At 44.3% G+C, this 14,272-nt stretch overlaps 1 protein-coding gene across 3 annotated transcripts in view; it reads left to right on the forward strand.

Annotated features, from left to right (window-relative positions):
• STAP1 (signal transducing adaptor family member 1) overlaps positions 1 to 14,272 on the forward strand; it is a 478,236-nt gene that overhangs the window by 211,157 nt on the left and 252,807 nt on the right. For all 3 annotated transcript variants that reach the window (XM_069235790.1, XM_069235796.1, XM_069235804.1), the window contains exon 5: positions 1,558 to 1,730. In XM_069235790.1, the coding sequence (XP_069091891.1) occupies positions 1,558 to 1,730 (173 nt within the window). The remainder of the gene's footprint in view (positions 1 to 1,557; positions 1,731 to 14,272) is intronic.

Raw genomic sequence — 14,272 nt, forward strand, 5'->3', positions numbered from 1 at the left:
TCTGGAATTATCTGTAGGTTTGTTGTTTTCAGGACACACCTCAAACGTTGCATGGGGTAAGATGATCTGCAAGAATCAAACGCCACCTTGAATCACAATGAACTTGCTTTTTAATGTTTGCATTTTCATTTTTTTAGGAGGACATGGACATTTTTATTGTGAGACCTTTATTTAGTTTTAAACACCTTTTCTCAAATGTCTGTGCTGAAAAGGTATGACAGCTTTCTTCATGAATGGATAGAAAATAAAAAACACAACTTTAATTTCCTCTTCATCACATTGAGTATTTGACATAGGGACCGATTTAGATATTTAAATCCCATAGGATATAGCACGATTTAGATTTTGGCGGATGGGATATCCGTCATTGTTGTGACGGTGCAACCTGTCCATCATTATCTGAATCAAGCCGTTAGTCTTCTTTTGCTGTTTTGGGAATCTACTTTCTTGGTGTCCTACTTTCTGAACAAAATGGCGGATCTAACAAGTTCACATACTTAACTGTTCTCCTATGAAGCATTTTCACGGCCAGTGTTAACATTTCATTGTAGGCACAGGAGATCAATGCAGTACATATTTGTAATAGGAAGTATGAATGATTAAAAACAACTGCTATTCGTTAGTATTCATTTCACATTGCCTAGCTTGAATGTGTCGCTTCTGGAGTAGAATGTTTTCTAGAAATGAGCCACTGAAAACATCCTATGCAGTATTAACTTGACAAAAGATCAATTCTCCGTTCCTGAAGTATGACGCCCATATGCCTCTCGTTCTCATTCGAAAAAATCGTGAATTCCACAGTTTCCGTGGGCCCTTGCTGGTATTTTAGCTATAAAAGATTTTGACACGTGAATGCTGCAAGCATAATTTGTAAAATGAAGGCTAAAAAGTAAGGTATACCATTTTTCCATTTTTGTAACAAAAAACATAAAATAAATAAACTCAAGTGAAGTGAAAAACTAACGGAGCCAACTACATAATTTTATGTGAAAGTGATGCAACAGATTATAAACATTATATCAGTCCTCAGGTTATATTAATTTTTCTATACTTGTTAGTTCTGTTTGAGAAGAAATGCAATGGCCCCATAGGAACACCATTGGCCAATTCAAGGCTGCATTCAGGCTGATGGTGACCTAGCTAAGGGCTGGAAACGTGCACCCAGTTATGGTGGCTTCTTTATTTAAACTAGGAGTAACTCCTGAAAGTCTGAGTCAAGCAAGTCTATAATTCGTCATTGGATAAAGCGGAGACCCTGAAATAACAACCAAATTTGCCCTATAACCTGACTCCAAAATGCATCACAAGAAATTTTCCCCAAGTGATCGATATTGTAAAGCTGAGATAGATATTATTCGAGAAAGGGTGCTTTTTTACATGGATAATGTGGAGCAAAGATGTATGTGTGTTGAGACGGAAGAGGAATCTTCTCCTTAAAGGGAAGAGTTTCCTCTCTGACTGTGGGATAATGGGGAAAGTGAGATACAACCTCTTGAAAACACTAACTACTCTCCATTCAGTGACAACTTTTGATTAAATTCTCTTTGTTTTTTTCAGCTGTCCGTTCCCTCCCGGTTGGCTTTGCTTCCTGGGCAAATCATCAGACTGCGCGAAGTTCTAGAATTAGAAAATCATAGAAGGGCATCCCAAATAAGTAATCCAGGGGGTATTCCAGTTCATGGAATGGATTCACCAGGCGGGGATTACATTGATGTCCTTAGCATGCCATCGTAAGTAACCAAAAAAAAAATATATATATATGTATGAATATCAAGTCAAATAAACCCCTTCCTATGTTCAAGAAATTATATTTAAGAAATTATATTCAATAGACTTCGACATGACTCCCATAAAAATAGAGAAATAAAAATAACATTGGAAGATGAAGACAGGATGGTTAATGCCCAATTGGTTGTATGAAGTTTGTGTGAAGAGGGGGTGGTTTCTTTGAATATAAAAAGGCACTCTAGCACATTGACCTCTATGGCCAGTTGAAGACTTTGGCTGAAACGCGTCGCCATTATTTCTACTAGCACTGAGCACTTTGTTTATAAATTAATTAATTAACCCATTCGCTGCAAGGCATTTTCCCCCTTAGGTGCCAGGCCTTTTTTTGGCTATTTGGGGCAGTTCGCGCTTAGGCCCTTGTAACATTTTGTCCACATAAGTTACCCACGCCAAATTTGCATCCTTGTTTTCCAACATCCTAGGAATTCTAGAGGTACCCAGATTTTTTTTAAATGGGACAAAAGGGCTGCAGAAGAAGGCTTGTGGTTTCTTCTTTAAAAATGGCATCAACAAAGGGTTTGCAGTCACCATCTTCCCAGCTTTCAGGAACAGGCTGACTTGAATGAGAAAACCAGATTTTCCAACACAATTGTGGCATTTTACTGGGACATTCCCCATTTTTACTATTTTTGTGCTTTTAGCCTCCTTCCATTTAGTGACAGAAATGGGTGTGAAACCAATGCTTGATCCCGGGCAGCTAAACATTCCAAAAGTAGCCAAAATTCTGAATTCAGCAAGGGGTCATTTGTGTAGATCCTACAAGGTTTTACTACAAAAACATAACAGCTGAAATAAAAAAATATTGAAATTGAGGTGAAAAAAACAGACATTCTTCTCCACGTTTTACTCTGTAACTTTTTTCCTGCAATGTCAGATTTTTATTAGCAATATACTGTTACGTCTGCTGGACTCTTCTGGTTGCGGGGATATATAGGGCTTGTAGGTTCATCAAGAACCCTAGGTACCTAGAGCCAATAAAGGAGCTGCACCTTACAATGGGTTTTCATTGTACACCGGGTATACAGCAATTCATTTGGTGAAATATAAAGAGTGAAAAATAGGTATCAAGGAAACCTTTGTATTTACAAAATGTCCACAAGATAAGGTGTTAAAAAGCAGTGGTTATTTGCACATCTCTGAATTCCGGGGTCCCCTTACTAGCATGGGAATTACAGGGCATTTCTCAAATAGACGTGTTTTTTACACACTCTCTTACATTTGGAAGGAACAAATGTAGAGAAAGACAAGGGGCAAAAACACTTGTTCTGCTATACTGTGTTCCCCCAAGTCGCCTGATAAAATTGGTACCTCACTTGTGTGGGTAGGCCTAATGCCCCCGACAGGAAACGCAACATGAACACATCACATTTTTACATTGAAATCTGACGTGTTTTTTTGAAAATGCCTAGCTGTGGGTTTTGGCCTCTAGCTCAGCCGACACCTAGGGAAACCTACCAAACCTGTGCATTTTTCAAAACTAGACACCTAGGGGAATCCAAGATGGGGTGACTTGTGGGACTCTCAACCGGTTCTGTTACCCAGGATCCTTGGCAAAATTCAAAATGTTTCATCACATTTCGGTGATAGAAATTTCTGGAATCTGAGAGGAGCCACAAAGTTCCTCCCACCCAGCGTTGCCCCAAGTCTGCCAGTGAAAAAGGTAACTCACTTGTGTGGGTAGGTCTAGTGCCCGCAACAGGAAATGCCCCAAAACACAACGTGGACACAGCACATTTTCAAAAAGAAAACTGACCTGTTTTTTCCAAAGTGCCTAGCTGTGGATTTTTCCCTTTACATCAGACGGCACCTAGAGAAACCTAGCAAACCTATACATTTTTAAAAACTAGACACCTAGGGGAATTCAGAATGGGGTGACTTGTGGAGCTTTCACGCGGTTCTGTTACCCAGAATCCTTTGCAAACCTCAAAATTTTGCAAAAAAAACACTTTCTTCTCACATTTTGGTGACAGAAAGTTCTGGAATCTTAGAGGAGCCACAAATTTCCTTCCACCCAGCATTTCCCCAAGTCTCCAGATAGAAATGGTACCCCACTTGTGTGGGTAGGCCTAGTGCCCCAACAGGGAATGCCCTAAAACACAATGTGGACACATCACATTTTCCTAAAGAAAACTGACCTGTTTTTTGCAAAGTGCCTAGCTGTGAATTTTAGCCTCTAGCTCATCCGGAACCTAGAAAAACCTATCAAACCTGTGCATTTTTTAAAACTGGTACCTAGAAGAACCCAGGATGGGGTGACTTGTGGTGCTCTCACCAGGTTCCGTTACCCAGAATCCTTTGCAAACTCAAAATTTGGCAAAAGAAACACTTTTCCCCCACATTTCAGTGATAGAAAGTTCTGGAATCTGATGGGAGCCACAAGCTCCCTTCTACCCAGCGTTCCCTCCAGGACACCCGAAAACAATGGCACCTCACTTGTGTGGGTAGGCCTACTGCCCGTGACAGGGAATGCCCCAAAACACTATGGGCCTCATTCTGACTTTGGTGGGCGGCGGAGGCCGCCCGCCAATGTCCCGCCAACAGAATACCGCTGCGCGGTCAAAAGACCGCCGCGGTAATTCTGAGTTTCCCGCTTGGCGGGCGGGCAACCGCCAGAAGGCCGCCCGCCCGCCCAGCGGGAAACCCCCTTCCACGAGGATGCCGGCTCCGAATGGAGCCGGCGGAGTGGAAAGGGTGCGACGGGTGCAGTTGCACCCGTCGCGATTTTCAGTGTCTGCTATGCAGACACTGAAAATCTTGGTGGGGCCCTGTTAGGGGGCCCCTGCAGTGCCCATGCCATTGGCATGGGCACTGCAGGGGCCCCCAGGGGCCCCACAACACCCGTTACCGCCAGCCAGGTTCTGGCGGTCAAAACCGCCAGAACCAGGCTGGCGGTAGGATTCCTCAGGCCAGGGAAAAACCGGCGGGAAACCGCCGGTTTCCCTTTTCTGACCGCGGCTTTACCGCCGCGGTCAGAATTGGCCTGGATGCACCACCAGCCTGTTGGCGGTGCATCCGCGGTCCCCGGCCCTGGCGGTCCATGACCGCCAGGGTCGGAATGACCCCCTATGTTGACATATCCAAATTATCAAATACAAAACTATCTGTTTTTGCGGGGGTCATCTGTGTTTTTGGTCCTGGGCTGCATCAGCCATCTAGGCAAACCTACCAAAGCCAAACATTTGTGAAAGCTAGACACCCAAGGGAGTCCAGGGAGGTGTGACTTGCTTGGATCCACCAGTGTTTTCTTACCCAGAATCCTCCGCAAACCTCAAATTAAGCTAAAAAATCAAATTTTTCCCACATTTCTGTGTGGGATCACTGCACCAGCACAAATTTCCTACCACCTAACATTCCCCTAAGTCTCCCGGTAAAACTGATACCTCACTTGTGTAGGTGGGAGAAGTGTCTGTGACACGGAAGAGCCAAAAACATGTAAAAAATCAGGGGTAACCAAAGTGGGTCCAAAAGGGCAGTATGGAAAAAAAATGTTTTTAGGCTGACAAGTGGGGCAGAATTATTATCGGTATAGATGCGACAATGCTGGGTGGTAGGAATTTTGTGGATTCCTGCAGATTCCGGAAGTTTCCATCACAAAAATGTGGAAAAAATGTGTGATTTCAGGCAAAGTTGGAGGTTTGAAGGGCATTGTGGGTAAGAAAATGTTGCGGGGTGCATGTGAAGCACACCACCCTGGACTCATCCAGATGTTTAGTTTTCAGATGTGTCTAGGTCTCGTAGATTTTGCTACATGGCAGCGTCCCAAAGTCCAAACAGTGCAGCCCTCACCATTCCAAGTGGGACGATTTTGAGAGTTAAACAATGCCTCATGGCCCAAATATAAAACTAAAACCCAAAATAGTCCAATGTCCTCTTGCTTGCCGTGGGAGAAGATTTTTTAGTGTGTGGGGAGAGAGCTGAAAGACTGTTACCCCTTCACTTTGGGTGGGGGCATTACAATGCCCATACTGGTTGGTAGCCACCACCCCACGTTTTTTTTTAATTCCCTGGCATCTAGTAGGCTTTCTGCCCCCCCGGGTGAGTGGATCGGGGGTAATAACCCTATCTGCCCACCGGTGGACAGAACAACTTTGTACCCATTTATTTGGGGTGGGGGTATGGCCACACCCCCACCCTCATTTTTTGAAAAAAAATCTTCCCTGATCTCTAATGGGCTTCCTGCCCCCCTTGAGAGCAGATGGGCCTTACAAAAATAGGCCGATTTGCCCCCAGGGGGTGCAGAAATGGCCAACAGTAATGTGCCCCATGGGGAGCCACCCCTGCCCAAGGGGATGTCCCCCCAAACAGAACACACACACACACCATTCCCTGGTGCCTAAGTGGTTTCTGCCCACCCTACAACGAAGATTGGAAGGAGAAAGGCCCCTAGAGGGAGAAAACACGCTACGATATATATATATATATATACATATATATATACATATATATATATGTATATATATATATATATATATACATATACATATACATATACATATATATACATATACATATATATATACATATATATATATATATATATATATATATATATATATATATATATATATATATATTGCCCAACACCAGCAGAAAATGCAGTTTTCTTATTTTTGGTTGGTCCTTTACACAGTTTAAAGTATTACTGGTTACAGTAGTGTTGCTTGATTGTCAGCACTAGGGAGACATTTAGTCCTCTAGCAAAGAGTGTTTCCTTAACAATGTGCATGCCTGTGACCCATCTAATGGGACTCATAAATATAGATGGCCTGAGGTGTAGGTGCACCTACAAGCTGGAGAATAAGCCGTTACTTAATAGTAATCTTCCTTACCCCAGTTAAGGTTCCTCTCATGCCAGTCATTCCAGTATGAGACGGTCACGCCTTCCGACAGATGTCCTAACACACTAGTATTTTTTTAAATTTCAATTGAATAAAGGCCCTTGCTTCCCACCCGTCTCCATGCTTACCAGTAACAACACCACCCACAACCACAGAGGAAGATAGGGAGGGGACATGACTGAAATTATGAGAACCTTAATCAGGCTAATGAATATTACCGGTAAGAAACGGCTCATTACCCTCTCATAGGACCTACTCATACCATCATACCATCTTAAGGCAAACACAAGAAATAAGCTTGACACAAGCCATTATGAAAATCCAACTTTATTAAATAAAGCTTAGAATGCCACTGTCTGCTTCACAACACAATTAGTAGAGTTATCCATTGAAGCATGCAACACATGAAGTGGATAGTTCGTAATAAAAGGGTGATGCGACTGCCAGGTGGCAGCCACACAGATTCCTTGGATAGAAACCCCTGCAGTCTCAGCCCATGCACTGGAAACTGATCTGATTGACTACCCCTGAACATGAACAGAAAGATCTAGAGCCAAGGATTTGTCGTATTGACAAACTGCCTGTCTCACCCATCTACTGAGTGTAGGAGTAGCAACCTTTTTCCCAGTAGGAACCCAGCCAAAAGATACAAACAGAACAGGAGAAAGGCAACCATCCTTAGTGAGATGCAAATAGATCTGAAAAAACCCTTCTAGCACCCAAAGAGGAAGGGACCTGATTATCACCATTACTAGGAAATTCAGGAAGAATAACCTCCTTACGCAAGTGGAACCGTGAAGAAACTTTAGGAACAAATGCTGGATCCAGTCTCAGAGCCACTCTATCCAGCAGAATCTGTGGATAGGGATAGGACATCACTGAAGCCCAAATTCCCCTAATATCTGAGCCAGGGTAATGGGCAACAGAAAAGACAACCACTTTAAGTCAGCCTCAAGTAAATGTTCTAAAGGAGGCAGTTGGAGACCTTGAATAACAGTAGTTAAGTCCCAGGTAGGGACAATTGCTGGAGCCACTGGGCAAAGAAGCCAAAAACTCTGTAACAAACGTACCACAATGGAGCAATACCATACAGAGCAGCACCAGACCCGACATGCTCTAATAGCAGCCCACTGAACAGCCAAAGTAGAGGAGCCAAATTCTTCAAGAAACCATCCCTCATAAACGTAAGATTTTGCACCGGATCCCCTGTAACCGGATCCTCCCTATGAACCACACACCACTCCACAAAGGAGCCCCAGTTTTTATCATAAGACTTAAGAGTAGAATATTTATGGGACTTCTGAGTATCTGTTGCCAACATAGAAGAGCACCCCATACACTTCAACGCCAAGCGTTTCAAGAACCAAGCTATCAATGACGGAGATGAAATAAAGAAAGAACTGGAAACTGAAGTGGGGACGCAGTCACTTGTAACCTGACAAAATTGCTTCGGGACATCTGAAGCAACAGAGGGAATCAATGGTGATGAGGCCAAAATAGGGCTATCAAAATCACAGATTCCTTCTCCACCCAAATCTTCTGTAGATATCTTGTGAGGAGGGGAATTGGAGGGAACGCATACAGAAGACCATAGGACTAAGGAATCGGTAGGGCCTTCACCACCCAAGCCTGAGGACAAACCACCTCCAAGCAAAACCTCAGAAGGAGGGCATTGTAGATAGAGGCAAAGAGGTTGATTAGTGAATCTCTGAACAGGAGACAAAGGTCCCTGGGGGCCTTGACAGAGTGTAAAGGCAGAGGAGGTCAGATTGTGGCTCAAACTGTTGGTGTGATAATTGAGCTGGCCTGAGATGTAAATGGCCCTTATTGCTATGAGATGAGTCTCTAACCATGAGTTAAGCAGGGAGGCTAGATGATTCAGAGGGGCACTCTCAGTACCTCCCTAGTGATTCAAATAGCAATGAGCCACCTGATTGTTGGTGCAGATCAGCAGATTTGCCCCTTGCAACTGCGTCTGAAACACCTGAATTGCTTCCCAAATTGGAACCAACTCCCTCCAATTGGAGGAACAAGTCCTGCCCCACTGAGACCATTGTCTCTTTGCTTCAAAAGTCCCTAGAGTGGAGCTCTAACCCCACAAACTGGCATCTGTTGTCAGTAGCAATGGAGGAGGGAGATGAAAACTGCCCCCCACCCACCAACCCAAGTCGTGAACCAGAGCAGAAGAAACGAGAATAGGGGAGTTGAAATCTGCAAGGGAGGGATCCCAGCAGGACAACAGATAATTGATGAGAGGGTTTAGATGTAGATGAGCCCAAGGATCCACAGCAGTGGTGGATGGCATCAGTCTCTGGACCCTGAGCCAACTCCAGGCTGGAGCTGACTGCTGTGCTTGATGAGCAGTTTCTCTACCCCTGACATCATAGCATCTCATCTTTGGAGTTATTTTGATAATGGGGTAGCTCAAAACTGACCCATAGGGGGAGGACTGACAAAGGGGATCCAATAACCATGGCTGATGATCGATAAAACCCACTGGTCCAAAATCAGCTGAAGCCACTGATCCTGCAAAACTCGTAGTCTGGCCCCAACTCTGGAGAGTCATTTCTGACTTAGTCCCTGGCACTGTTAATTCTGAGTTTAGGATTTATTGGTGAACGTGGCTCCCTCTCCATGAGCCTGGCCTCCAAAAGGGAGGTGAAAATGATTACACCGCCTGGAAATTCTGTTTGTGAAAAAAATACTTTGTTTTCTGGATGAGCTGAAATGGCTTCAATAGCTTCTTTTCTTCAGATGATCTCTGCACCTTACTGTTCAAATTGCCTCCACAAAACTTAGGACCCTCAAACGGCAATTTATGGATCATCGACTTCTGTGCCTCCTCCAGGTGCCATGGTTTAGTCCACAGGGACCTGCTCCCTGCCACAGCCGCGGCGGCTGAGGAGCAAAAAGCCCACAAGGTATCGAAAGTGGCATCAGATAGGAACTGGGCCAACACCTCCATGTGAGCCAGGACAGGCATTGGATCCCCTTGGTCCTAAAGGCAATCCCCTGTAACCGGATCCTCCCTATGAACCACACACCACTCCGCAAAGGAGCCCCAGTTTTTATCATAAGACTTAAGAGTAGAATATTTACGGGACTTCTGAATATCAGTTGCCAACATAGAAGAGCACCCCATTGACTTCAACGCTAAGCGTTTCAAGAACCAAGCTATCAATGACAGAGATGAGATAAAGAAAGAACTGGAAACTGAACTGGGGACGCAGTCACTGCTAACCTGACAAAATTGCTTCGGGACATCTGAAGCAACAGAGGGAATCAATGGTGATGAAGCCAAAATAGGGCTATCAAAATCACAGATTCCTTCTCCACCCAAATCTTCTGTAGATATCTTGTGAGGAGGGGAATTGGAGGGAACGCATACAGAAGACCAGAGGACTAAGGAATCAGTAGGGCCTTAACCACCCAAGCCTGGGGACAAACCACCTCCAAGCAAAACCTCAGAAGGAGGGCATTGTAGATAGAGGCAAAGAGGTTGATTAGTGGATCTCTGAACAGGAGACAAAGGTCCCTGGGGGTCTTGACAGAGTGTAAAGGCAGAGGAGGTCAGATTGTGGCTCAAACTGTTGGTGTGATAATTGAGCTGGCCTGAGATGTAAATGGCCCTTATTGCTATGAGATGAGTCTCTAACCATGAGTTAATCAGGGAGGCTAGATGATTCAGAGGGGCACTCTCAGTACCTCCCTAGTGATTCAACTAGCAATGAGCCACCTGATTGTTGGTGCAGATCAGCAGATTTGCCCTTTGCAACTGCGTCTAAAACACCTGAATTGCTTCCCAAATTGGAACCAACTCCCTCCAATTGGAGGAACAAGTCCTGACCCACTGAGACCATTGCCTCTTTGCTTCCACAGTCCCCAGAGTGGAGCTCTAACCCCATAAACTGGCATCTGTTGTCAGTAGCAATGGAGGAGGGAGATGAAAACTGCCCCCCACCCACCAACCCAAGTCGTGAACCAGAGCAGGAGAAACGAGAATAGGGGAGTTGAAATCTGCAAGGGAGGGATCCCAGCAGGACAACAGATGATTGATGAGAGGGTTTAGATGTAGATGAGCCCAAGGATCCACTGCAGTGGTGTACTGCCATTTGTTACATTTTGTTTTGACCAATGACTTTGTGTTTCACCACGCGCATATTAGTTGCTCAATGTTCACCAGTAGCACATGGTATGTTTTGTTCAGTTTAGCCGCCCATGGGCTTTGACATTGCATTAGTCATTACATTCTGTATTCTGCCTATTGGCTTTGACATGCTGTATCCAGTCTAGCCGCCTATTGGCTTTGACATTGCATGCCTATTGACTTTGACATGATGTATTCAGCTTAACTGCCTATTGGCTTTGACATGATATTATACATTACATTTTGTATTCAGCTCCGCTGCCTATTGGCTTTGACATGATATTATACATTGCATTTTATATTCAGCTCAGCTGCCTATTGGCTTTGACATGATATTATACATTGCATTTTGTATTCAGCTCAGCTGCCTATGGGCTTTGACATGATATAAGACATTGCATTTTGTATTCAGCTTAGATGCTTATTGGCTTTGACATGACACTAGACATTGCATTTGATATTTAGGTTAGCTGCCTATTGCCTTTAACGTGGAGTTAGACATTGCAGTTGAGAATCCAAGCTGTATTTTTCCAAGCTGTGTTTTTGCACAAGATGAACCAAGATGTTTTGTTCTCACAGTAGACTAGACATGATAAGAGAGAGTACATGGGTGTTTTTCTCTTCGCTTGAGCTTGGGAACAGGAGTAGTCTTGGAGACCTGGCCAGTCTCCAAAAGGCTTGCTCAGTTTCCCAGGTCTGAGAGGAGGGGGCACACCTTTGTAACGAATGTAACAGGCTGCAGAGGGTCAGATTCGAATCTGCCGGACCTCGTGCTGGAGCTTGGCGCCAGCTGCCAGCAATCCCGTGTGGGTAGATGAATCTCTTTCTCGCGGCTGACAGGGGTCATCAGCTTGCAGACCTTAGAAAGATGAAGCTGTAAATAGTTTCCCACACGGTGAAGTATTTGTTTTGCTTTGCATTCAATATCTTATAAATATAACCTGCTGTGTATATTGCAAACTGATATATTTGGTTTGATTAACGCGGACTTGAAAGCTCCTAATTCGTCATTCATAAATATTGTGGTTGGGGAAGAATTAACAACAATAAAAGTCTTCTTTGACCTCAGAAGTGCATTTCTGTTGTGTTATGTTAGTGCTTAAAAACTAGCTAAGAGGAAAGCACTACAAGTGGTGGATGGCATCAGTCTCTGGACCCTGAGCCAACTCCAGGCTGGAGATGACTGCTGTGCTTGATGAGCAGTTTCTCTACCCCTGACATCATAGCATCTCATCTTTGGAGTTATTTTGATAATGGGGTAGCTCAAAACTGACCCATAGGGGGAGGACTGACAAAGGGGATCCACTAACCATGGCTGATGATCGATAACACCCACTGGTCCAAAATCAGCTGAAGCCACTGATCCTGCAAAACTCGTAGTCTGGCCCCAACTCCGGAGAGTCATTTCTGACTTAGTCCCTGGGACTGTTGATTCTGAGTTTAGGATTTATTGGTGAACGCGGCTCCCTCTCCATGAGCCTGGCCTCCAAAAGGGAGGTGAAAATGATTACACCGCCTGGAAATTCTGTTTGTGAAAAAAATACTTTGTTTTCTGGATGAGCTGAAATGGCTTCAATAGCTTCTTTTCTTCAGACGATCTCTGCACCTTACTGTTCAAATTGCCTCCAAACAACTCAGGACCCTCAAACGGCAATTTATGGATCATCGACTTCTGTGCCTCCTCCAGTTGCCATGGTTTAGTCCACAGGGACCTGCTCCCTGCCACAGCCGCCGCGGCTGAGGAGCAAAAAGCCCACAAGGTATCGAAAGTGGCATCAGATAGGAACTGGGCCAACACCTCCATGTGAGCCAGGACAGGCATTGGATCCCCTTGGTCCTAAAGGCAATCCAACAGTCGCCCAAAGTCTTTAATGGGGACCTGTGATACTTAGGCAGAATATGTACTGGCTTTAGTGCAGCTTCCGCCTTTTTTTCAACAGGATTTGAAAGAATCTCCTCCTCAGATGACAGTGTGGAGGAAGAGACCATAGAGGACAAAATGGAGTTGACTTTTGGAATCAGTGGGAACTTTTCCTCAGATTGAGCCAGAAGATATTGTTTGCTCAAAAAAATGGGGAATACGCTGCTAATCAACACCCCACCATTCTTTAGCAAAGATTTCCTTGATAATGTCATGCGGAGGCAAATCATCCACCACCAAAGTATTGTACTGTGAATAAAAACCATCATTCAGCTAGAATTTCCCAGCACCTCGCAAGTATGCACCACCATTTTAGAAAACATTTTTCCTTGCACATATTTGCCTGTAGGGGAATTGTCTATATCCTCATAATATCCCCCTTCTGCTTTTTAGCTTGAGGTTCACTTAAAGCAGCCTGGACCGCACTGTTCATAAGATCCTGCAACTCAGATCATGAGATCTGCAATTAATCATCCTCCTCTGCTTTCTTTTAGAAGCAGCTTTTCCAGGCGTAATGTCAGAATAACCAGCAGGCTCCATAGTAACACTACGAGCAGCTGGTAAAACAAGCAGGAAGTGAGCCGTGCTAAAAGCACAACTTCCTCATTTATACCCATCTCTAAGCCACAAATCCTCATGCAGCAAGACTTTGCATGCTTAAATACAGGCTGCCACATCCCCTGCAGCCACGCGCACAGAGGACACAGCCAAGGGGACCAAATGCCACCAGAACCACTCAGCACTTGACCACCGGGCCACCTGCTGACCGCTGGTAATGCCCCCCACCCCAGCCAAGCACACACATAGGGAACATAACCATGGGTTGTGCTGAAAAGCACACAGACTCTCACCACCCTTCAGTAAGAAAACACGGCTCGCTATATCAAAGTAATGTAAAAACAATTATCAATGAACAGAATAATCTTGCAAAGTACAGCATAAGCCTAGCGTGTTCCTTTAATTGTCATCAGACAGGAAAACAAACAGGCATGGGGTTTGGTGGGAGGAGTCTTTATTCAATGGAAATAAACAAAAAATACAAATGTGTTAGGGGGCCTGTCGGGAGGCGGGACCGCATCATCCTGTAATGACTGGGATGAGGAGGTCCTACGAGGGGGTAATGTGTAATAAGATGCTGTCTAGAAAACTTGAAGCTATTCACAGAGCAACACAAGCCAGTCATCCTACCATCCATCCTCAGTGGTGTTAAACTGTGAAGATGTTGCAGATTAATGAGAGTGGATCAGAATGAAATGGAAGATTGTGGCAAAGTGTAGAAAACTGGCTCTTTATATGATACATCTAAATGAGATTTATCATGCAAAGAATCCAGGGGTTCCCTTACTCGTAGACAGGGGCTTGAATTAGCAATCCCAGGGTGCTCTTTTAGGGGGTAGTGTGGTCAAGCAGATTTAGGCTTATCAGAGAGGAGTGTGAATACATACACAGTCAATAAATGAAACACACGACTCAAGAAGGAGACTCCAATTTACAAAAATAAAAAGTATATTTATGTATATTTAGGCACCAGAATCAATACCTTCAGGTAAGTGTTTTGCAAGAAAAATATTTATAGAT

This window comes from Pleurodeles waltl, chromosome 1_2 (assembly GCF_031143425.1).
Source record: "Pleurodeles waltl isolate 20211129_DDA chromosome 1_2, aPleWal1.hap1.20221129, whole genome shotgun sequence".
NCBI lineage: Eukaryota > Metazoa > Chordata > Amphibia > Caudata > Salamandridae > Pleurodeles > Pleurodeles waltl.